This window comes from Penicillium hordei (genome assembly GCF_028827395.1).
Source record: "Penicillium hordei strain IBT 12815 chromosome Unknown utg000002l_segment0_segment0, whole genome shotgun sequence".
Classification (NCBI taxonomy): Eukaryota; Fungi; Ascomycota; class Eurotiomycetes; order Eurotiales; family Aspergillaceae; genus Penicillium; species Penicillium hordei.
In genome coordinates this window covers 385,169-407,213 of record NW_026623143.1, presented here as the reverse complement: position 1 = coordinate 407,213, position 22,045 = coordinate 385,169, and the positions used below count along the sequence as shown (strand labels likewise).

At 46.3% G+C, this 22,045-nt stretch overlaps 8 protein-coding genes across 8 annotated transcripts; 2 read left to right on the top strand and 6 right to left on the bottom strand.

Annotated features, from left to right (window-relative positions):
- Positions 1 to 180: 180 nt before the first annotated feature.
- On the bottom strand, positions 181 to 1,576 carry N7537_003475 (glycoside hydrolase family 76 protein; the record flags this gene model as incomplete). Its single annotated transcript, XM_056894533.1, has 3 exons — positions 181 to 759; positions 846 to 1,319; positions 1,373 to 1,576. The coding sequence occupies 3 exons, from the start codon at positions 1,574 to 1,576 to the stop codon at positions 181 to 183; spliced, it is 1,257 nt and encodes a 418-aa protein (XP_056754281.1).
- Positions 1,577 to 2,924: 1,348 nt separating this feature from the next.
- On the bottom strand, positions 2,925 to 4,538 carry N7537_003474 (uncharacterized protein; the record flags this gene model as incomplete). Its single annotated transcript, XM_056894532.1, has 6 exons — positions 2,925 to 3,014; positions 3,066 to 3,763; positions 3,828 to 4,159; positions 4,217 to 4,289; positions 4,348 to 4,361; positions 4,426 to 4,538. The coding sequence occupies 6 exons, from the start codon at positions 4,536 to 4,538 to the stop codon at positions 2,925 to 2,927; spliced, it is 1,320 nt and encodes a 439-aa protein (XP_056754280.1).
- Positions 4,539 to 6,797: 2,259 nt separating this feature from the next.
- Positions 6,798 to 7,543, top strand: N7537_003473 (uncharacterized protein; the record flags this gene model as incomplete). Its single annotated transcript, XM_056894531.1, has 4 exons — positions 6,798 to 7,026; positions 7,083 to 7,217; positions 7,271 to 7,357; positions 7,413 to 7,543. The coding sequence occupies 4 exons, from the start codon at positions 6,798 to 6,800 to the stop codon at positions 7,541 to 7,543; spliced, it is 582 nt and encodes a 193-aa protein (XP_056754279.1).
- Positions 7,544 to 8,403: 860 nt separating this feature from the next.
- N7537_003472 (uncharacterized protein) lies at positions 8,404 to 9,574 on the bottom strand (the record flags this gene model as incomplete). The annotated part of the gene is made up of 3 exons (XM_056894530.1): positions 8,404 to 8,978; positions 9,037 to 9,289; positions 9,359 to 9,574. The coding sequence occupies 3 exons, from the start codon at positions 9,572 to 9,574 to the stop codon at positions 8,404 to 8,406; spliced, it is 1,044 nt and encodes a 347-aa protein (XP_056754278.1).
- A 1,329-nt stretch (positions 9,575 to 10,903) lies between these two features.
- Positions 10,904 to 12,489, top strand: N7537_003471 (nicotinate phosphoribosyltransferase; the record flags this gene model as incomplete). Its single annotated transcript, XM_056894529.1, has 5 exons — positions 10,904 to 11,009; positions 11,061 to 11,144; positions 11,200 to 11,819; positions 11,886 to 12,213; positions 12,269 to 12,489. The coding sequence occupies 5 exons, from the start codon at positions 10,904 to 10,906 to the stop codon at positions 12,487 to 12,489; spliced, it is 1,359 nt and encodes a 452-aa protein (XP_056754277.1).
- A 236-nt stretch (positions 12,490 to 12,725) lies between these two features.
- Positions 12,726 to 13,857, bottom strand: N7537_003470 (protein kinase family protein; the record flags this gene model as incomplete). Its single annotated transcript, XM_056894528.1, has 2 exons — positions 12,726 to 13,781; positions 13,837 to 13,857. The coding sequence occupies 2 exons, from the start codon at positions 13,855 to 13,857 to the stop codon at positions 12,726 to 12,728; spliced, it is 1,077 nt and encodes a 358-aa protein (XP_056754276.1).
- Positions 13,858 to 17,234: 3,377 nt separating this feature from the next.
- N7537_003469 (transcription factor domain-containing protein) lies at positions 17,235 to 19,583 on the bottom strand (the record flags this gene model as incomplete). Its single annotated transcript, XM_056894527.1, has 2 exons — positions 17,235 to 18,950; positions 19,005 to 19,583. The coding sequence occupies 2 exons, from the start codon at positions 19,581 to 19,583 to the stop codon at positions 17,235 to 17,237; spliced, it is 2,295 nt and encodes a 764-aa protein (XP_056754275.1).
- Positions 19,584 to 21,370: 1,787 nt separating this feature from the next.
- On the bottom strand, positions 21,371 to 21,888 carry N7537_003468 (uncharacterized protein). The gene is made up of 3 exons (XM_056894526.1): positions 21,732 to 21,888; positions 21,613 to 21,662; positions 21,371 to 21,537 (listed from the first exon to the last, which is right to left on the bottom strand). Exons 1-3 carry the CDS (start codon positions 21,855 to 21,857, stop codon positions 21,531 to 21,533), a joined length of 183 nt encoding a protein of 60 aa, XP_056754274.1. The 5' UTR covers positions 21,858 to 21,888; the 3' UTR covers positions 21,371 to 21,530.
- Between the last annotated feature and the right edge of the window lie 157 nt (positions 21,889 to 22,045).

The window sequence follows — 22,045 nt, the reverse complement described above, 5'->3', positions numbered from 1 at the left end:
ACGTGCAAGTTACCGGAAACAATGAGCCCCGGTCTGACTCGTGTGTCTGGGTATTCCTGGTGGATTGTATCTCGCAAGGTACAAGTAAACAGAAATAGAATATCCATGTCAACTCCAAATGTACATGTGCCCGTAAGCTTCGCCCATGTTTTATGTGCAGCTAGACTCTGATTCCAGAGATCAGGGGTGCATAAACAAAAAGACCAACCCGCCTATCGTAAGACACACGAAAATCGCAGTCAGGATTCCAGCTCCTGCTTTGTCTGCCGTCGTGATAGGTGCCAACACCGCAGGCCCCGGATTTTTCCTCGTACCAGCATTCGGGTCACTGGTGCCATTTCCTCCCGTGGCAGTTGACACTGGTTTTGAGGATGAGCCTAGAAATTTCAGCATAACAGCACTCATGATCTGACTCCCACTGATGGCATTCTCCATTGAATTCTGTTCATCATACCCGCCGTACCAGCGGTTTCCGCAGAGGTTTTCGTTGTTGCCGGTGCATGAATTTGCAGCTCCTTCGGCGGAAATTTGGAGTTTTGGTAGGATCTTATCCTTGAGCTCGGGGATGATCAATGCAATATCCGCAAGCCAGGACACCGTGAGGCCTTTGAAAAGTGGGCCGTTGGCGTCTTTGTAGCATTGGCCGGATGCTTCGCAGTTCCAGTCTGTGATCACACCTCCGTGTTCGGGTAGGGCAAATGTAGTAAAGATTGCGTCCACTAGGCTGTTTGTGATATTGAGCCACTTGGCATCGTTCGTCTATAAGAGTTGTTATTAGCATGTCAAAACAGGATGTGCAGTTCTGGGTTAGTCGACAGGTGAGAACTAAAAAGAACAATACTCACGTAGGCGTACATATATGCCGCACCAGAGGCAAAGGTACCATAGTTGTAGGTCCATCGGGTGTTGTCAGGGAGACTGCAACCATCGGGACCTCCAGTGCCTTGTCGGACACTATCTGCCACTTGCCAGGTTGTATCATTGACCAGATTCACCGAGGTAGACCAATCCCAGACTTTCTCCGCCCATGTAGAATACCCTTTCTCTTGTTTGTACCAAGCGAGACGAGCTGCGAGCATAAAAAAGCCACCGTTCGACACCGCGTTCTTCATGGTATAGCCACCTTGCCAGAGTTCCTTCTGCCAGCGAATACCACCTCCGCAAACAGTCGTATCCCACCCTTTGCCATCTGGATCCTTCTGGTCATTGAAAACACCCTCTGCAAGGGTGAGCCAGGTGTCACCACTTGGTCGATTCGGGAATTTATATTCCGCTGCTGTGATCGCCGCGAGGCCCCAGAACATTTGATCGTCATTTCCCTATGGACGAGGTCAGCACGGTGCGATCTCAGATCTTGAAACGGAGCACTTACTATGCCTACTGCCCATGAAGGCATGTAGTCTCCGGTCGAACCCCCCTGATGTTGCATACCGATGCTGACTTCCTCGTTATAGGTCGTGTCGTTGGTCGCATGCCAATAGTTGAGACAAGCCAGAAACAAGGCAGCTCCTGTCCACCATGATCTTGAGATAAAACCCGGGTTATCCGTCCCATTTTCTTTGTACCATGTCATCATGTTGTATGTCGCGGTGCTCCCGGCATCTTTGATGGATTCTACTCATTGAAAAGAGAAAAAAAATCAATGGTAATTAGCAATTCAGCTCTTCGAAACAATAGGAGAATGTATATATTCCCCGCGATCTAAACCCTTACGCTGATCGTTAACATCGAGGTTAAGCGCGCAGACATGACTGGCAAACGGTAGAATGCGCAAAGCCAGTATGGCCATATGCCCCCCGTTAAACCTCATCGTCCTGATAAACCGCCGGTGCCGAGAGTAGCCAAGGGATCGAATTCCTTGGCCGGTGGAGTTGTTAAAGAGAAGGAACTTTGGAACGTAAATAATCAAATATTTCAGCCTGGACGAGGCGAAGCATTCAAATTGTCTTTCATTGGAGTACCTCAAACAAAGTGGGACCCCTGAAATGGGGCCAAACCCTTTGTTTCAAATGATTCGTTAATAGTTTTAATTAACGGATACGAATGATTTTGGATAGACTCCTATCACCGTCCCACACATGTCTTACCCAATCTCCGTGCTGACCGGTGGCCGGCAACGTGCATAGGTACGGATGCTCCGGCTCCCCGCCACGAGTTTTTGCAATTTCCCCTTTCCCCCATTAACTCGTTAAGTCCGAGAATACGCAGCGCCAAGCGAGCAGTTGGCTGTTGGCTCTGCAGGGTTAATCAGGGTCAATCAGAAGGTCCACCTTCGGCCCGTGGCGCGGGCCCAGAGCCAAAACCAGGTTCACAGATGGGTGGCTGTCAACGGGTTCAATAAAAACTAAACCATCACACTCATATTAGTTCACCACAGTCCTCATTTAATATTGCGACCGCACTGACCTCGGTTTTTAGAAACATATTCCAAACCAGGTGATCCGATCAGAGGCCTTGGCCCCCAACAAATGTTAGGGCCTAATATATGCCGCGGCAGAGACAAACAGATGTTCTGTTATGATCTTTTGGTTATTGAGTTATTTAGGGGTTAAATGCTCTTGTGTAATCCATTAGGGATATCTAAGTACCTATGTAGGCAACCCTGGAGGTAGCCTACATAGTTAGATACCCCCGAGGTCCTGTGCTCTGCTCACCTAAGCAGAGCATAGGATTACCTACAGTTGAACCGGCCAATCCAACTTAGTGAGACAGCGATATGTCCATATCGTTCCGTAAAAAGGCTTTTACTTCTTTTTGCCATTTCTGTCTGTAGATCCTTGGTTAATTAACGTGCGCAGCTAAAACAAAACTTTGGGTTATGGATCATTGAATAACGTTGAATTCTATGAACTCCGTCTGAGGAAGTAACTGTAGCCATGTAATCTACAAGAATATTCCGTAACGACCAAACACAGAAGAGTCGTTTAAGCATTAGATGCGCAGGAGAAAGGCTTGTGTGCAGACTGCGCATTGATCTGAATGCTCGTTCCTGTAGCCCAAAGACCCATTCCACACTATTGCGTGTTAGTATCAAATTCCCATGGATCAAGAAGCACAAAACTTACAATCAAGCAGCACAACGCAACAAGGAAGACGTTAAGCGCTGTTAAAGCCATCTTCCGCTTGCTTGCAAGGTACTGTCCACGGTTCATCTTCAACCAAAAGAGACCCTCCAGACCGAACGAAAACCAGCTGCAGAATGCCGCGGCGATCATGTTGAGCAGATCATTGAACACAGGGATCGCATTTGCGATCAACCATGCGATAACCCACATGAGGAAAGTGATCAACACCCAAGTGCCGTATGAACGGAACGACCTCTCGCTCATCATATGGGTGCCACGGAACATCCGCACGTAAATGCACTTTGCGCCGACGTGGCAGATAACCACGCCAGCAATAACAATCGTACCGATGGAGATGCCGAATGCAATTTTCGAAATGAGTTCACTTGCACTCAGCAGGGCGGGGCTGAGGACGTTCGGGCCGGCGTACCGGTAGATTACTAGGGCAGTAACGAGATACAGTGATGTGTCCGTTACTTGGAAGGCAATCAGGGCCTTGGGGTAGTCATGTGGATCTGCCAGCTCGGATTGGAAGCTGAAGAATGACATGTGGCCGGAATAAGCAAGGATGATGTTGAGAGTAGCGGAGAAGCCGTTCATCAGGGTTGGGTTGGTGACGGCGTATGCTCTGGGATCAGGTGCTTCAATACCAATGGCAATCATGGTGATCATCACGGCGGTGAAGATTGATAGGGAAGCTAGTAGTTGTTAGTTTTAGTTTCAACAGCAGAAAAGAAACTGCAGGAAAGAGGTCTGTCATACAGATAATTCCCAGGTATGAAACTTCCTCTAGGCGTCTTGAGAGGGTCAGGATGAAGCAGAGAACGGTTCCCACCACACAGAAAATGATGGTACAAGCACCGTGGTTAGTAAGGGTGTTCATCATGATGGAGAATGTCAAGACATGAGCCCCCATAAGGAAGATGAAACAGATGACCTGGGCGACATTAACGATCTCACGACCCCAAGGACCGAATAGGATCTCTGCGGCATCTGCCATGTTGTGGACCTGAGGGTATCGCAATTTGAATTGGCCGACAACGTATCCGGTGTAGGTTGTCAAAGCTCCGATACCAATAATAATGATACAGCCACTGTCAGGATTAGCATGGGTTCATAAGCAAGTTGGGGGAAATTCTCATCAGACGTACGGGACTAAGCCCAAGACTGCCATCGAGGATGGGAGGGAGAGAACTCCCAATGAGACAGATTGAGCAATCATCACTATTGGCTGTTTAGCTGTGGTCCGTGATTGAATTTAGTTCATTTGGGGTGTGTGTACAAATTGCACAGTTCCTGCATGCAAATTTGATTAGCTTTCTGCATTGACTTGCTTCAAACACTGTATGTGTAGACTTACCACCATTTCATAGTCCTGTAACGCACTCCACCGACATCTTCCCCAGCGAAGGGATCTTGTGACTTATCTAGATCCATGACTTTCTCCATATCTTTCTCCATATCTTTTTCCATGTTGGTGTTGTCAAAGGGTTGGTCGTAAGTTAGCGTTGACTCATTGAGCACCGGCGGCGATATTTGGAAAAATCTCTGACAGCCATGGCTGGACCCACTATTTTCTTTGGTCTGGGGAAGAGACCGAAGAGTCCTACGAGACAGACAGAACGAGACAATGATTATTGAAAGATGTAAATGAAACTGAGATTTTGAGCGGAAGATTCGGAAGATTCGGAATATTGACCATTGACCTAGATGATCTTTTTATCAACTGATTCTTTACCCAAGTCTGAGGGAGGACAGTTGACAGGCATTTGGCCCTGTGCCTGGACAATGGCTATCACATTGGAAGATATAAAAGAAACCCCAGATTCATACTTCTTCCCCGCATTAGGTGGAGTGTATCTGGAACGAATAATACTCTAATCTCTAATCTCCTATAAAAAAAGTTTTGTTGGCGTCTTCGCAAGGGGCATGCAGCACTTCCTGTTCCGTTCCGGTTCCGGGCCCACTCTCAGTCTGATAAGCTGGAAAACTCTTTACCGCGAAATCTGTTGAATACAACTGAACAAAATTAAGCAGGAAATGGTTTTCATAGAAAGAATATTTTATTCGTACTGTATGCTATTGAAAGCGGATTGTTTAACTTTCATCTCCCATTGTACCGAGTGATGCGCAAATCGTTCTCCCCGGAAGCGAATATCCGCTTCCGTGTTCCGTCCGGCTTACCGATCATTGAACATTACGTTAACTATTGGACCGAGGGAAATGTGGTCAGCCATCCTAGGTAGGTGATCTTTTCCTAATATATGGAGGAACTAGAGAGATCTGTTCTTGGCAGATCTTGGTAGTATCGTTTTTAAGCTACCTGGTCAAACGCATGAGACAATCGCCTCTCAACTTCTAGATATTCGGCCAATAGGCTACGACTTCAGCTATCCTACATTTTCTGGCGATATTAGTTTCTTGAAGTGCCTCTTAACACTGACTACTACTGAGTAATTCCTATGCCTCCTATTAGAGAGATAGTGGTGTCTAAAGGCGTATTTTATGATGTATGGAGGTGGACCACATTCCAACGTTCATCAAACATTGTTAATTATGCTTGAAGATAGATTCTAACAGATCACATTTAGTTCCAACTTCATCAGCGCGGTGCAGCGCAGGCCTGAATATAAAGGCTCAGCTCGCTGGTAGCGTAAATTATCTATCTCTGCGAGGGACGTACTGTGTTGGGTAGTCAATCTGATGAGTGGCTGTCTCTAGTGAGATATAAAAGCACAAACAAGCCACCCCAGATGCATTTTTGAATCACTATCATCATACCGGTGATTTACCTTCTGCTCTGAAAGTCGTGTCTGGGGTGAAAAAGAGATTAAGGAGTCGGGTGTCGTCAAGGTTTGGTGAAACTGAGAATACATCATGTATTCCTAAATTCGAGGGACTAATTTCATCTCTTGCAGTGGTAACTCAGCGGTAGAGTGTGAGATTGCAATGTGCATATATCTTGAAGTCCCGTGTTCGATCCACGGTCACTGCTTTTTTTGGGCTTTCTTTATTATTTTAGCAATCATGGTATATAACTCAAATTTTTTTAATATAATGTCAACCTGCATTAAGATCCACGGTTCCTCCACGCTCCTACTATATATACGGAGTAGTAGCTTCATATGCCTATCATGGAGTTTATGTACGGTAACCCCTGGTTTCCTTGTGTAGAAAATTAATTCTATATGACTAATGTTTCGTTCCTTGGGGGTGAGTACCGTTAGGGAAAGAAAACCATAGGCTGTATTGAGCTAGCTGCTAGAGAGAGAAAGATCAAACAAGGTATGGAACATTGAAGCTATCCGTCTGATGCCGAAACGCGGTCTCAACAAATACGTATTCGTAGTAATTCCCATAAATTACTGTATTTGTGATCATGTGACTTTCATACAAAACGTCATGTTGTTTCTAGAAATTCCAAATTTAGAGGCATGCGAAGCAATTTGCATCATATATTCCAAGGTTGATATTTAAAATGATGTGAAATGAACATATCCACGTGTGTATCTCCAAAAATTGTAGAAGCCCCTGTACTTTGTAGAGATTGGAGCTCAGTAAGTTCCACCTAAACCTTGTCCCAACGTAATGTTTATCACGTCACAGACCCCCCAGGCCCATGTTCCTTTCCCCATCCACAGTCCAGTCCGGTTCCCATACCTAGAGGTTAATTTAACCGCACACTTGAAAATTTTACCCCTATAGATTACCTCGCGATACACTCTAGGGACAATGCTCACCACTCACTGGCTACCAGCCGCCCGGCTGAACGTCAAACAAGCGCGAAAGTTCTCCTTGCTTTCCACCCATGCTTCATTCCCCGCGACCATGTATCGATACCAGCTAGAGCGCAAGGCCACACTATATGATGTGACCCAAGACGAAACCCGCCACAGGAAGGATGCAGTCAATGTATCTGCTGATGGGTTGGTTCATGCAGCAATCTCGAAGTCAAGCCCCTGTCTGTAAACTCCTGCCTAGTTCTGGTGCAATAGAGTCTAACTATCTACATATCAGACTCGAATGGGCCAGTCTTCATGCCGAACTCTCGTCTTATGCAGCAGATGCTGCGCTTTGATTTCGACCGGTACCAGGAAGAGATCAGCGACGGGAAAGCTCTTTTGGACCCCACTGTTATCTGTATTCCACGAGGTATGGTGTTTTCCATGTTTGACTTGCGTGAAGATACGAGCTTACGAGTTTAGGTACCCCCATCCCATCTGCGCTGGTACTATGGAGAGAGGGCATGTCCCGCTTCTCCCTGCAGCCTTCGAGTCCTATGGAAATCGAAAGTGAGTTTTTACACCAGACGAGAGGGTAGGTTGACCGGATATTAACGATTTACAGAGCTGAACGACGCGCTCAGCGAGTTCTATGAGAAATCCGGTACAGTTGTCGGCGCACAGGAATGGATTGAGAAACATCCATACCGGGAGAGTTCTCCTGACGACAATGAGAAGGGATGGATGGAGGTGTAAATATCTGGAATCTTGCTATATCAACTGTAAAATACGTACAGAAATGCGTGGATGGCATTATGGACTGCAGATTACGTAGACACCACTTATTGCCTTGGCATTCGAGGCTACCTGTAAGACGAAGCAAGTTGAAGTATCGCGGGCTGGTGGTTGAGTGCATGCAGTTATCTCTCTTGTTTCAGCCGGTATCGCGGTTATGGCAGGGGAAAGTGCAGGGGGAGGAAAGTGCACAGGTCGGCGAACATATTCCACCGCGCACAACCAACCTGTCATGTATGGTTTACTCACATCTGTTACATGCCCAATGCTCAATATCACATGGTATCGAATCCTGGTAACTATTTCGATTTATTTGCAGTATACCAGTGGCGTTGGATATATATATTTCAAGTTTTACCCGCAAATGTAATGGATTGTCGTTGGTGTGAAATTTAGCCATAGGCGACTACAGAGGATTTCCTCACAAAGTAATCTAGGTAATCTAGCAAATTTTGAATTTTGAAGACATAACAACAGTCCTAATAGTCAGACACTTCACTGATAAAAAATGAAAGATGACTCTTGTAGCATAAAACGGCGCCATCATCCATCAACTAGCATCATTGGTCTAGTGGTAGAATTCGTCGTTGCCATCGACGAGGCCCGTGTTCGATTCACGGATGATGCACAACAATTAATTTTTTTAATTTTTACATTGAATTCCTGGTGGTAATGGGTTGCCCTAATCTTTTGTAGATCGTCTAAAAGTTGTAACCGCTATTCTAGCAACTTAGTGAACAAAGGCGGATTTTTAACGCGTGTGGGTTTGTTCCAGCAAACTACATTGACTTATCTCTAGCGGATCATAGAATTGCTGTAGTCTAGTGCACCATCGTGCTGCCAAGCCAACCCTTCGAGATCGTTTCCAACCCGTCCTTCAACCAATCCGTCTCCAACGTTGCCGCAAAGTCAAAACCATGATCACCTTCTTCGCCGTGAAGCTTAATAATTGCACCGGGCGCTTTTTCTCGCACTAAATCATAGAACCGCTGAGAGCCTTCAAATGGCACGGCTGAATCCTGTTTTCCATGGAAAATGAAAGTTGGAGGCAGTTTCAGATTTCCGGCTGCAGCGAGATTCTCAACCCTGTTCATCGGGAAGAGATTGTCTTCCGACCCGAGGAACTCTAGCAATCGACCATTTTGAAATACTGAGAATGCCAGCTTGAGACGATCTGGGGGATTTGCAGCAGTAATCACAGTGGGTGAGGGTGCAGCTCGCATGGCTGAAATGTGTTCTTCAATGATCTCATTCGGAAAGTTGGGCACTCCAAGGATAGGTTTGGGATATGCCTCTGTGTAGAACTTTGATTTCACATCAAGAACTGGATAGGCTGCGATGACAGCACGAATTTCCGATGGGTAACTGAGTGCCAGTTGCATAGTCAGATAGCCGCCTGATACTCAAATTAGATCCCTTGTTCGCCATATTAAATACTACCACAGCAGACTTACCCGCGCTTTCCCCAGCGACGAGGAGCCTATCAAGGTCTGGGGTAACATGGCCGTCGCTAGCATCTTTGATTGTTTCAGCAAATTGCGAGCTGTGAACCCAATGCCAAAAATCATCCATGTCTTCCAATATATCTTTTCCGGATACTTCGGGCAGCAAACGGTAGTCTGGAGCCACAATAATTGCCCCTGTTGATATGGCGTAGTCTAATGTCCAATTGGCGAACCAAACAGGATACCGACTAGAACCGGTGACCTGTAGATTCGGTTAATTCACGATCAAAGGGTTGTAACGTAGTCTGCTCAGCGCAAGTGTAGCTCATACCAAAAATCCGCCATGGATGCGTACCATGACTGGACATTTCGAAAGATCTTGCTTCGATAATATAGTCTGAGGGATGAAAATGTCGGCATTGATGTGAGAACGACCCTCATCAAAGCTTTTGTAAGCCGTGTTGATCACTTTAAATGGGATATATTTATCAGCGTTGTCAAACATCGAAAGCACTTCCACCAGATGCAGATAAGGATCGGTTGCCATTTTGACGCTTAATGTGGGGAAAAAACAAACAGAAAAGGTATGGAACAAGGAGGAACGGAACAAGGAGGGGTTTCTCGTTTATATAGCCCTGCCTTTCGCATGGCCTAACACCATTTTGGAGTCGGGGGCGAAAGCGAGAGGCCGAGTACTCCGAGACCCACATAGTCCGGGATGTTAACCAGTTGAGATAAGCTTTGGAGATGCCTAAGTGGCCATGTAGATTGACTACATATATGTATGTAAATAAAATGAGATCCGGACTAGCTTGCGATTGAGACTTGACCAGATATTCATATCTAGGAATTATCTGCACTATTACGCAAGGAATTACACAGGAAATTGAGTGTATTGTATTTTGGATTAATAACCGTCAAATACTAACCAAATAGTTAGCGGGTTTTGTCTTTTTAATTAGAGGTGTGAATATCGGTCATCCATACCATACATTGTTCGTACTACAAATATAGATGGACACAGACTAATATTTAAGCTACGAAAAAGGGCGACGAGGGAGTACTTCAATAGTGCTCACCTATAAAGATATCTACTTGCATACCGTCAGCAGAATATAGCCACAACACAATAATAAGGCTTCTTTTAGCCTCTGATTCCGTGGATATTAATACATCCATGATAATTGAGTAACACTACTTCCCTTAGCTGCACATACGACCCATCTAGGTGTGGCCTTGTGAATCCCCGTAGAGTCCTCCTCGATAATCAAAAACTAGATTCGGACTATCCTGATGCCAACGAATAAGCGCCTCTTTAACGTCCTTATAGATACTGCTCTCATTCGCTGCGAGGGAGTTGATATCTGCATTGAATGGAGTGAGTCATCTCCGAGAAAACTAAGTGACGCGTCGTCAATAAATGTACCTTTCCGGATTTACTAATATCTCCGAAACATGCACGTTATAGCCGAGCAAGTGGTAAATGCCATTGGTGGGGGAACATTGCCAATGCCTTGTGCAAATAGATATTGCGAGAGATGGCAACACAGCCTTCTTTGATTGATAGATGTTATGGAACTAGCACGGCAGCCAGGACAAGAACATTGAAAAGAGACATGAAAATAAAGGAGGTGAACAGGAACAAGTACGTAGTGGAGACGTATAAAGTATGCAAACAAAACAAACAGCTATCCGCATATCGGTGCGCTTCCCCGCTGTAAATCGATTGCACGACTAAAGGAAAAAAAAAAGAAAAGAAACAAACCCCGGCTATTTTGGCCTATTTAGCTGTCCAACTCGCCCTGCAACTTGTCGCAATATACACCTCTCCATTGATTTACCACCGATAGACCGGAACCCCCGGTCAAGCAACAAGATGGGCAAAGATGGGTCCGCGCCACAGGGCGTCACATCCCTGCTGGACACAGATCTGTACAAGCTGACGATGCAATGCGCGGTTCTCAAATACTTCCCGAATGTTTGTGAGTAGCTCTAACCGAGGAATGGGGGATCTGGGGCTGATCTGGGCGCAGACGTGACCTACGGCTACACTAATCGGACCCCGCACATGAAACTGCAACGCGGCGCATACAAATGGCTGTTGGAGCAGATGGACAGTAAGGATATCCCTTCTTGTCGCAATTCTACAGCTTCTAACTAATGCGCGTCTAGAGCTGGCCGTGATTCGGGTCACTGCCGAAGAGCGTGAATGGCTCCGCCAAAAGTGCCCCTACCTCAATGACGAGTACCTCACCTTCCTAGAGACCTTCCACCTCAGACCCTCCGAGCAGATCAAGATCAAGTTCATTCCAGAACAAGATACAGGCAGTGATGACGATCAAGGCAACGTCGAATACATTGTCGAGGGTCTCTGGCTCGACACGATCTTGTATGAAATCCCGCTGCTGGCGTTGACCAGTCAAGCGTATTTCATGTTTACCGACAAGGACTGGGACTATGAAAATCAGGAAGAGAAAGCATACCAAAAGGGTTGCACTTTGCTCCAGAATGGCTGTGTGTTCTCTGAATTCGGCTCGCGCCGTCGCCGCGACTACCATACCCAGGACCTGGTTATGCAGGGTCTATGCCGTGCCGCAGAGGAAGGAAAGAAGCAGGACTGGCCTGGTGCGTTGACCGGAACTAGCAATGTGCACTTTGCTATGAAATACAATAAGAGTGCTGTCGGTACTGTGGCACACGAATGGTACATGACCATTGCGGCTATCACGGACGACTACCAGAAGGCCAACGAGTTGGCATTGAGTTACTGGCTTGGCTGTTTCGGGGAAGGTGTATGTGATTTTCAAATTCCCAATATTCAGAAACGCCACAGACTAACTAGAAAAACACAAAAACAGGTTCTTGGAATCGCTCTCACTGACACCTTTGGCACGCCGGCTTTCCTGGATGCGTTCAGCAAGCCCATTTCAGCACCAGACCAAAAGGATGATATTAATCCGAATACGACAACATATGCTCAGAGCTACGCCGGTGTCCGCCAAGATTCAGGTGACCCAGCGTTCTTTGTCAAGCGGGTCCGGGACTTCTACGATAGCCAAGGTATTACCGACACCAAAACAGTGGTATTTTCAGATTCACTGGATATTGAGCACTGCCTGGAATACAAAGCAATTGCCGAAAAGGCAGGATTTAACCCTACCTTTGGAGTGGGAACATTCTTCACCAGTAAGTTTGAGTTTCGTAATCCTACAACACGCAACACACACTAACAAATTCCCAGATGATTTTATTACCAAATCAACCGGAAAGAAATCCAAGCCTCTCAACATTGTCATCAAGATCGCCACCGCGAACGGCAGTCCCGCTGTCAAGCTCAGCGACAATTTGGGCAAAAACATGGGCGATTCTGCCAAGGTCCAGGAAGTCAAGAAGAAGCTGGGTTATGTCGAGCACGAGTGGGAAGAAGGTGATGAGAGCCGCCGATGGACGAAGCAGGCATAGACTGTCTACCCTTGCCCTACAATTACCCACTGAGTCATAGAATATTTGCTAAACATCTGCTGAGCATGAGCCATGATCATACTGATATTCGAGAGGCTGTTATTGATTTTCGCTAGACATAATGTGCCAACTCCATAGAGAATAAGAATACATGATATCCTTGAGGATATCTCAATCCCATCCTTCAGGAATGAGAATTTCCAGTGATGTACACCCGAGTCATGCGCACTCAAGGCTTACAACACCTCCGCGTCCTCATCGTCCTCATATTCTCCGTCCTCATCGTCCTCATATTCTCCATCCTCATCGTCCTCGTATTCTCCGTCCTCGTCATCCTTGTATTCTCCATCCTCGTCATCCCCGTATTTCCCGCCCTTTTCACTGCCCTTTTCTTCGATCTCCCCTTCGTACTCTTCGCCCTCCTCCTTTTCGATCGGCACCTCCACACCCATCTGCTTCAACGCCTCACCAACAACCCTCATAGCAGACTGAATCTCAGAAATTTCACATGAAATCTCAGCAGCAGATGCATACTCCCCTCTCCAGCACCTCTCCACAATATGACCAGCGACATAATCATTATTTGGATACTCCCCATTGATAAAGCGAGCATTGATGGTATTCTCATCATCAATGCTATCCAACTCAGGGAAGACCTCATGGCCATTAATAAGATGATAGATGGTCGATCCGAGAGCGAAGAGATCAGTCCGATAACTCGCAGCCCAGAGATTCTCCCTCGGCATATACGACTTGGCGCACTCGCGCGTCAATCCATCAAGCATGGTCAATCCGGTCTCGCGCGAGATGACTAGACCCTGGAAGTCCGCGAGGATGATATCGAAGTTGTCGTCGAGGAGGATGTTGTGCAGACAGATATCGCAGTGGATGACGCGCCTGGAGTGCACGAACAACAGAGTATCGACGATCTGCTTGCACCATTCGAGGCGGCGGTCGAGTGTCTCGTACGGATGGTTCTTGATATGGTTACGGAGCGTGCCGTTGGGGTAGTATTTCAGGATGAGACCGTCTTCGGCGAGACCCTTGGGCTCGATAATGCGGGGGTGAGGACCGAGGATTTGCAAAATGCGGTACTCAATTTTGATACTCATCAGATAGTTTGGATCGTTGAAGTCGGAGGCGTATTTCAGGACCGATTTGTCGTTTAGTCGGCCGACATGGCAGGAGCCACGTGAGATCACTTCTTCCACGCCCGGAGGGATGCGTTCCATTGGATCTTCGTAGCTGCTTCTGCGGACTTGGCGGAGTACATGGCCTGTCAAAGTGTCCTGCTGGGAAGTATATTAGTTTTGCTTGTGGTTAGAGTACGTGTATGTTGGCACTCACGTTTTGGTTAGGGATATTCATCGTGCATGGATTTGCGTATCACAGTAAACGATGATGATGGGTCAATGTAAGGACTGACTGGATGAAGAGGAAGAGCATGATGAGAAATAGAGAGGAGAGGCAGGGGATATACTATACGCGCGTGAAAAGAGTAACAAACGATCTTGATGCTGAGCTGGAGAGAGCACACGACACATACAACGACTAAGCGCTTATACCAGGGACTGGGAACCTTTACTATAAAGTTAATCTTCCAAATTGGAATAGCTAAACAGTCTTCATTTTGTGCAATGCTTTTGATAGCTCCTGATGTTTTCCAGTTTTGTGTCCAGTGGCCAACAGGTCATAGTAAACTCCGAAGAGACATCTTCCTGAAAAGCTTCGGCTTCAATAAACATATTTCATGGCAACTATAGTTGTATAAAAGAAATCAACTTTTCAAAATTCTGATTGTAGAAATGCATGCAGGGAGCTAGACACCGCCCTTCCACTTTTATCTTGCCAATCCAATCCATTCTAGGCCTCATAGGCGCCATCCTGCCACTAGCTCTGGCAAGGTCTCGAGATCAACCATTTTCATCAACTTATCAATGGAGCGAAAACAATTCCAATGCCTGCGCATAGAGAAGCTTTATTACCACAAGCACAAGAAATTGCATTTGATTTCGGGAATCGGATAGCCTAGGTTTCTAGCGAGGGCCTTAGAAAGGACGGACTCGTCACACTGGACATAGCACAGTCTGTGGTGGCAGGCAGACCGGCTGGTAACTGATTTAGATCAATGATTAAAGTAGCGGATATCTTCGTAAATTAACATGATCGGCAGTTCTCTGGCAGTTCTCGTCAAGCCCCTCCGGCAAATCGCTCGGTGATGTATTTGCATGCCAGTCAGAGAATGCTAGCACACATCAGGAAAGGCTGGCACAAATAGAGCATTCAGATGGGTATAACCACTTGGCTGTATACAATTGCGGCCACTGCCTAAACAAATCGATGTATATATGGAAAGGGGCCTGAAACTGTAGAAATTCTTTTAGTCTAGCATTTGGAAGAACCATGGGTTTGGGTAAGCGGACCAAGTATGAAGTCGCTACATTAGACCTCTTTCACTTGCATATACATACCAGTCTATATCCACAGTGTGTGGGGTTCCTTCTCATTAACAAGAGATGAGAAGTGTCCCTTCCGGCATTGGAGAAACTATCCCTTTAGTTTCGGGACTAAGTCTGTAAAGTCTATCTCTAACCGATTAATATCGAAGTTATCGATATTAAAAGGTATGAATGATGCTATAACGTCTTCTTCCGTACCAGGGTACTCGTTAATAGCAGAGGGGTAGAGGGGTATTAAACGGTTGTCGATAGGACGGCGGTCGATAGGGTCGAACGGCCTAGTTGAGACAACGGTCAATAGAAATACATATACTACCGGAGTAGATACAGCGCGTAGTGTATTACCGAAGTAGATATACTACAGAGTGGAGGTCTCTCGACCAGTGAGAACTCTGATCGAGGTTCCATAGTGGGGCTGGTGCGACGCAAGGCATCGAGGATTGGAGGAAAGATGAGGCGTGAAGCATACAGTGATGTAGTGGCTTCAACGGTAAGGTGCTCATAACCTGTTGGAGAAGCTAGTAGGACTACTGTAAAGATAATGATGTCGGTAACATGAGGGAGGGCGACACAGACATCAACTTGAGCGGTCTTTTTATCTGCTTCCATTGTGCATCCATTGCACTTGGCTGCTTCCACCTTTTTATGTCTTTCTGATCATGATCAGGCGTTGTAGGCTATTTGTCTTTGGTTTGAGGTGGCCAGAAATAACGGGATGTTAGTGCTCAGACAATTTTCCAGATTTGGCCAACCTATAAATTTTGGTTCCAGCCTTTTCTCGAAGCTGGATGACCGTGACCATTGACGAAGTAAGGTTTGATTTCTCTCAGATCCCCGAGCTATTTTGGGGTGGCACCGCGCTCGCAGGGTGCCAGGACGTGTCGATCCCATACCATGGATAGACACAGCTCCACCTAGCCGTCGACAGTGTCACGTTCATCGAACGACTTGGGTAGAGACATGATGTTATCGAGACATACTTTTGAGCAGGACTGATCGGAATTTTACGCAGCAAACTCATACTGCGAATCACTTTCTCCAAGGTCCACAACATGTCGAATCCAGAATGACTTTTTTATACGGATCATAGATGCTCTACGATATGATTCTGGTTTCGAAGCGAGGATATTAACTAGGTTTGTCAATACTTCGAAAATAAATTGTGATTGGGAAATGGGAGACAAAGGGAAAGCAAAAACAAGAAGCTTACCTGACTGGAACCCACTCGGTGCTCAAGGGGATCTCGACCTTTCTGAGTGAGATCAAGACATACAAAAAGAACCATAGTAAATCAACCCAAACAGAAAGGTGGTTGGATTTGACAGCATTGTTCGGCTTATATATATGCGGAGGAAATATCCAGGAAGAGAGCCAGCATTGGTTGTGCAATACGTATATCATGCACAGCAAAGTCATGTTGGGTTCAGATAAGCATCTCCTTCCACTCTTACCACACCACGCGCACCTTCTGCACAGTGTTCGCGATGCTTGAGCGGCCCAAAGTAGCTGTATGCCTGGGGTCCAGCATCTAACACACTCTTCAGGATCATCATGCTTGAATTATATCGACTTGAAAAGGCCAACCACAGCCATCCGGGTTATGGTGCCAAAAAGACATTTTAGGGGATGCGCTAGGTATCTCTTAAAGCACAACGTGTGAGAGACGCTCAGGTGTTTGAGGTGTGACTAGATTTTGTTAGATCTGTAAAAGAGTGCTCCAAGAGACTTTGATGCCCAGCGCTATGTTACTTACTTGGCTCTTGATTCTCTATGATGGAAGGTATGAGGTTGATGTCAAGGGGAATCTGAGGGGCGCCCAAGATTTCATGTGTCCCAGAAGATTTCCGAAGTTGGAAAGAACCAGTATGACTTCTGTGAGGGGTAATATCCATGGATGATGGGTATCAGAAACTGAGATACCATAATAAATGGAAAATGACCGACTTGAAGGATAACTCTAGGAGGTGGTTCAGAGAGAGAGAAGGATGGCTCATGAAAACAATATATGCCCAGGTGGACAAACATAGTCACTCAGGCCCAGGCATGTGATTCACAAAGAATACGGTGCAATTATGCAATTATACAATTATGCAATGTATGTTTGTTTTGCTTGAATTTATGCCTTGCAGGTCATTTTCTTTGGTCTAGTGCATATATACGAAGGTAGACCCATCGTTATCTACTCCCATCTTCTTCCATAAAGAACCAGCCCTTGCATCAAATATCTCAGACCAAAAATCATGAATTGAGACACGACGACAACCAAATGTCAATTCGTTATATACACTAGAACATGTCATCCTCAGACTGGAACCCCAAATCCCGATCCAGATCGCCGGTAATTTCGGGCCTTGCATCATTCATTGATTGATGACGAGAATGAACTGAGCGAATGTCATCTGTATCCTCCAAAGTAAAAGAGAACGGATCGTGGTAGGTTTGATCATGATCTAGTGGAGGTGTTGTCTTTTCGGGCTTGGGGAAAGCTTCTGTGTTACTGTACTGATTCAAGTCGGTGTCTTGGAACAGCTCTTGTGCCCAATCGATGGTGTCTTGGTCTTGGGGTGGTGGTGATATATAGGGTTTATCTTGGTTGGGTTTCGTTGGATGGGGAGGGGTTTGAATATCGGGGAAGGAATCGATGTCGATGGAGAGAAAGTTGAAAGGATTGTTGTCTATGATACTGAGGTCGGAATATTGGTCGAAATCATTGGGGAATAAAGGTGGCGCAGGTTCATGTGTGCTTGCCACACTAGGATTTCTTTGATGCATGTTCTCTTGCGTAGATGAGGTTCGTGCTTGTGGCTTGGGAGTCTGAGTTACACTAGCAGGTAGATGTGGTTGGGGTTGGGAGATGGAATTGGCATTGCTGGGTTTCCTGGTTGCCAAAGATGTGGCAGGAGAGTCCAGGTTGTATTCCATGACTTCGAAGAATGTACTGGAGGCACCGGCCTGCATCTTGATGGCCGCCTCGATGTTGGCAAACTCTTGACCGGCGGCTGGATAAATATCCTTAAGACAATGAAGAACTTGGATACAACGATGGAAATTGTCTACACTGCTTTCGCGGACAGCGGGGTCATCGGACATAGTGTTGGTTAAATGCGCCACAGCGGCAGGTAGAATCACGGTCACTCCAGACTGAGGTAGGAACCTTGTCAGGTTAAGATGATTTAAGCCTTGAATGATATGTGTGATCCCCGCAGCAGCGTCGTTCATTTTTGCACGGGCAGCATTGCGCCAGTCCGTCCGCGATTTGGATTGATCTTTTGAAGCACTCGTCCAAGGCCGGTGAAGTGCGCTGCTAGTGGCATGGTAGAGCATGCGTAGCATCGCACCATGAAGTAGCAGCACATCCTCGCCATCATGGAAATTCTTCCCTGACTTCGGAATGAATTGGGCATCTTTAGGGAGCGCACTAAGCCATGAGTCGAGTTTCTGGCCGCATCGCGCAAACTCAGACTCGGAAGCCTGTCGAGGGATAAGTGTGACCGTAGTTCGGTCTGTAGCTCCAAACTGGCGTTGAGATGGTGTATATTGCGCAAACAATACCCTGCCAATGCATTGACAGAGCTTCACTTTCTCGATGAACATGGTGGCGAGTCGTTTTTGATGTGACACATCTTGGAGTTGGCGGCAATAGAACTTGGCAACCACATGTGGAGAGAAAGGTTCAAAATCAAAATCGTCCAGTTTGAGCATAGGGACACTGCTCGTTCCATCATTAACCTGAAGCGGGCGCCGCATACCCATGGCGATCAGTCGATCTCGAGAGTACAGACACCACCAGAGCCGGGAACGGAGCCTTCGAGCCCTTATATCAATTTTACCAGATGCAGGGTCTTTGTTTAAACCGATCGACTGTGCTTGTGTGTTACAGACTCCAATCCAATCCCAAATATCTCGCTGTGGACTATTCTCCGAATCAGACCAGTAGGTCATCAATAGCAGTGCTTGGAGAATCTCGATGCGATCCTCTTCGCAGTCGAGAGAATAGAGTAACTATCGATTATGAGTGAGTTGAATTATCTCGTAGCCGCTTGAAGAAAAACAAACCCTTAATCGAGTAAAGAACGCATCACGCGCACTTTTCCGGGTTGAATACCCGGCATCTTGCAGATGCTTGAGGTCGATGAAAGCCGTACCAACAAACATGACCGCCTGAAAGAGTAAGATGCTAACATTTCCCTCCGGGTCATTTTCAGCCACACATCGTAAGAACTCTTGCAAATTCAAGACTGGCATGAAGCTGTGCACCCATTGGATGTAGCAGCGAAGAAGTTCATCTCGCAACCCACTCTCTGGAAGTGAGAGAGCACCACGAAATCGCAAGAACTCTAAATCCTCCGGGGCGATGCGAGCTGGTAGGGGTTTTAAAAACTGGGGCTCATCGTCCAACATCGCCGTCAGTGGGTCAAAATCCGGGTCTATCAGGTCTTGGACGGCAGACACCATATTTGATAGGGGCATCGCGTACTGTACATCAGGATTCCCACGTGTCCGCCATATTCCGGTAGGTTCTGACTCGTGCAGCCATGGGGCTTGCGGATCGTATCCATGAAGATGGTGAAGCTTAGCTGTCGGCTCCTGGCGAGATTCTGCCAACTTGCGCTTAAGACCGGGGGTGGAAGACATAAGCTCTCATGTATCATTTGGCCCTGATTGGGAGTAAAAGTATGCGATTTCGTTACACAGAGACGTCAACACCTAAGCCGTTCTGCAAGAAGGCGGTGTTCGGAACCGGGGAAATGTGGGGGCGCTCTGCGGGGTCTTGGCGCCTGGGGAGATCGCCGCCCTTTCCAAATTTGATTTGTCACCCTTCATCTTGTTCCATTAGAGAAGAAATTGGTAAAATCTAATTGGCTGGATCTATAACAATTTCCAAGGTTAAATATGAATGAGGTGCATGATAATTTATATAGTTATTTTGAACATCTCCTGTCATAAAATACCTGTCTCTGTACGTAAAGTACCATACTTCCTCTGTCGGGTTGGGATTTCCCATCTCGGCACCGCTTTTATAAGGCTCACCGAGTAAATACCAGTAAACCCAACGTAATGAAAGCGATGGAGACATTTATTAAGCACTAACTTCCGAAGGAGCTGTTGGTACCCACAATACCGTTTATCGGTGAAACACTCTCAATTTTCTGATGGCCCTGCGCAACCGCTCGACATAAAATCTGGGAGCTCTTTTCTTGCGTCATCTCGTTCTAACGTGTATTTTGAGTGTGGCGATCGGAGGATGGAGCTCTTTCAGAAATGGAGGCATATCAGGACAGACGGCCTTTCAGTTGCTTATTTAGAGTGGCACGTGCATAAGTACCCATTTAAAATTGGATATATTTATAGCATTCACACAGTCTTCACTACCTCATCCATTGCTTCAGCTTTCTCGCTCTATCTTTACGCTTCTTCGAGTACTTGCTCCGTCATGGGTAGTAAACTCTTCTTTACTGAAAGGAAGAAGATTGCTAAAGAGAAGCGCTAGGAACTAGGAGAGAGTAGCTGTGGTTTTGGCGCTCGAGTAGATGTGGATTCTACCGAAGAGAAAGATCGGGAAATAGCTGACACTAAGAGGATATACCCATCTTGTTTAATCAAATTGTTCTAGCATTGGAATCATTTTTAGTATGGAATGCAAAGATATGTTTGTCCACCCGACCATTCCATGCCCTGTTGTGTCGACTAAGGCGATGCGCTAGATGGGGTGTGTCAGAGCTGTAGCGGAAATGGTCATGCCTGAAGTACTTATCGAAGCTGTAATGGTGGTAGGTACATGAATATTTTAGGCGAGTGTTCGTATGATTTGCATCGGTGTTAAGAGTGACAAGAGGGAATAGATGAATGTCATGCATTTTTATTGGGTAGTAGCTCTACGTACCTCATGCGAGTGCGTATCTCTTCAGGGCCATCTTGAATTGGAGAATGGATGAGGAGGAAGAAGAGGGTCCTGCTAGACCTGTGGTACCCTGATTGAATATAAAGGTCACTATAGTGCGTTGCCAAGATAACCTTGTCAAGTTATATCGCTCTCTATTTCAAGCATTAATTTAAGATTGCTGTAACTCTCTTGTTTTACCTTACGTATTAAAAGGCGCCTCACATAGATTCAATATTTTAGACAAGAAATGTATACATTTATCTCTACTTGTTGCAGCCACTAACGGCCATCCATTTAGTGTTGCCCTCTGATGATCGATATTGATACTATCGAGGAATGTAGAAGAAGTGGACCCTATTGTAACCAAGCGCGGTAGCCTAGGTACCTATTTCCGCCCCTTCCAAATCTGTAGGGACTAGATCGTAATTATCATAGACCAAGGATTGGATTGTACCACAGCCGGACATCCAGCAAATGGCAAAATTCCTGATATTCATGAATCTCAAAACAAGACACAGCATGTCGGATAGTACATGCCCTGCCAATAAAATATTGTACACATTATCCAATCGAAAAACTACCGAGCGAAAGATGCCCACGCATCATATGTTTTCCTTTGACCGACGCCGATATGCTTCCACAGTTTCAAAAGAGGGAGTCCGAGTCGTGTCACCGGAGGTATAAAAGGCGTGATGATTTTACATACTGCGCGAAGTTAGATGATGTCCATTCGGCTGATCTCGAATCTCGATGCGAACGTGTCGGGTTGGCTAGACTTACGGAGGAAGGAGGAACTCTCCGAAGCTGGAGTGGAGGAACGCGATGCCGGCCTAAAACAGATACCGTTAGTTTCATGGATTACAACGGGACGTTGAAATTGTTGAGTAGCCAAGACGTACACCGAAGATGACGATGCTGCGGACAATGGTCTTGTTTTCGGGGTTTGTGGCCTCGTCGTAGAGGGTGCTGGCGAAGCCCTTCTGAGGGCGAGAGCCGGAAGGAACGATGCGCTGGTTGGGGGCCATTTTGTATGTGATGTGAGAGACGAAGGTAGAGGACTTGTGTTGATGTTGATGTTGCAGTGATGATCGGACGTCGAGAAATCTGCGGCCTCGGAACGCTTGGCGTCACTGCGTCTTTAGCTCTTATTGGCCACCGTATTACTTTTGCCCACGCAGTGAAGGACGATGCGACAGCGTCGACGGGCCTTTCC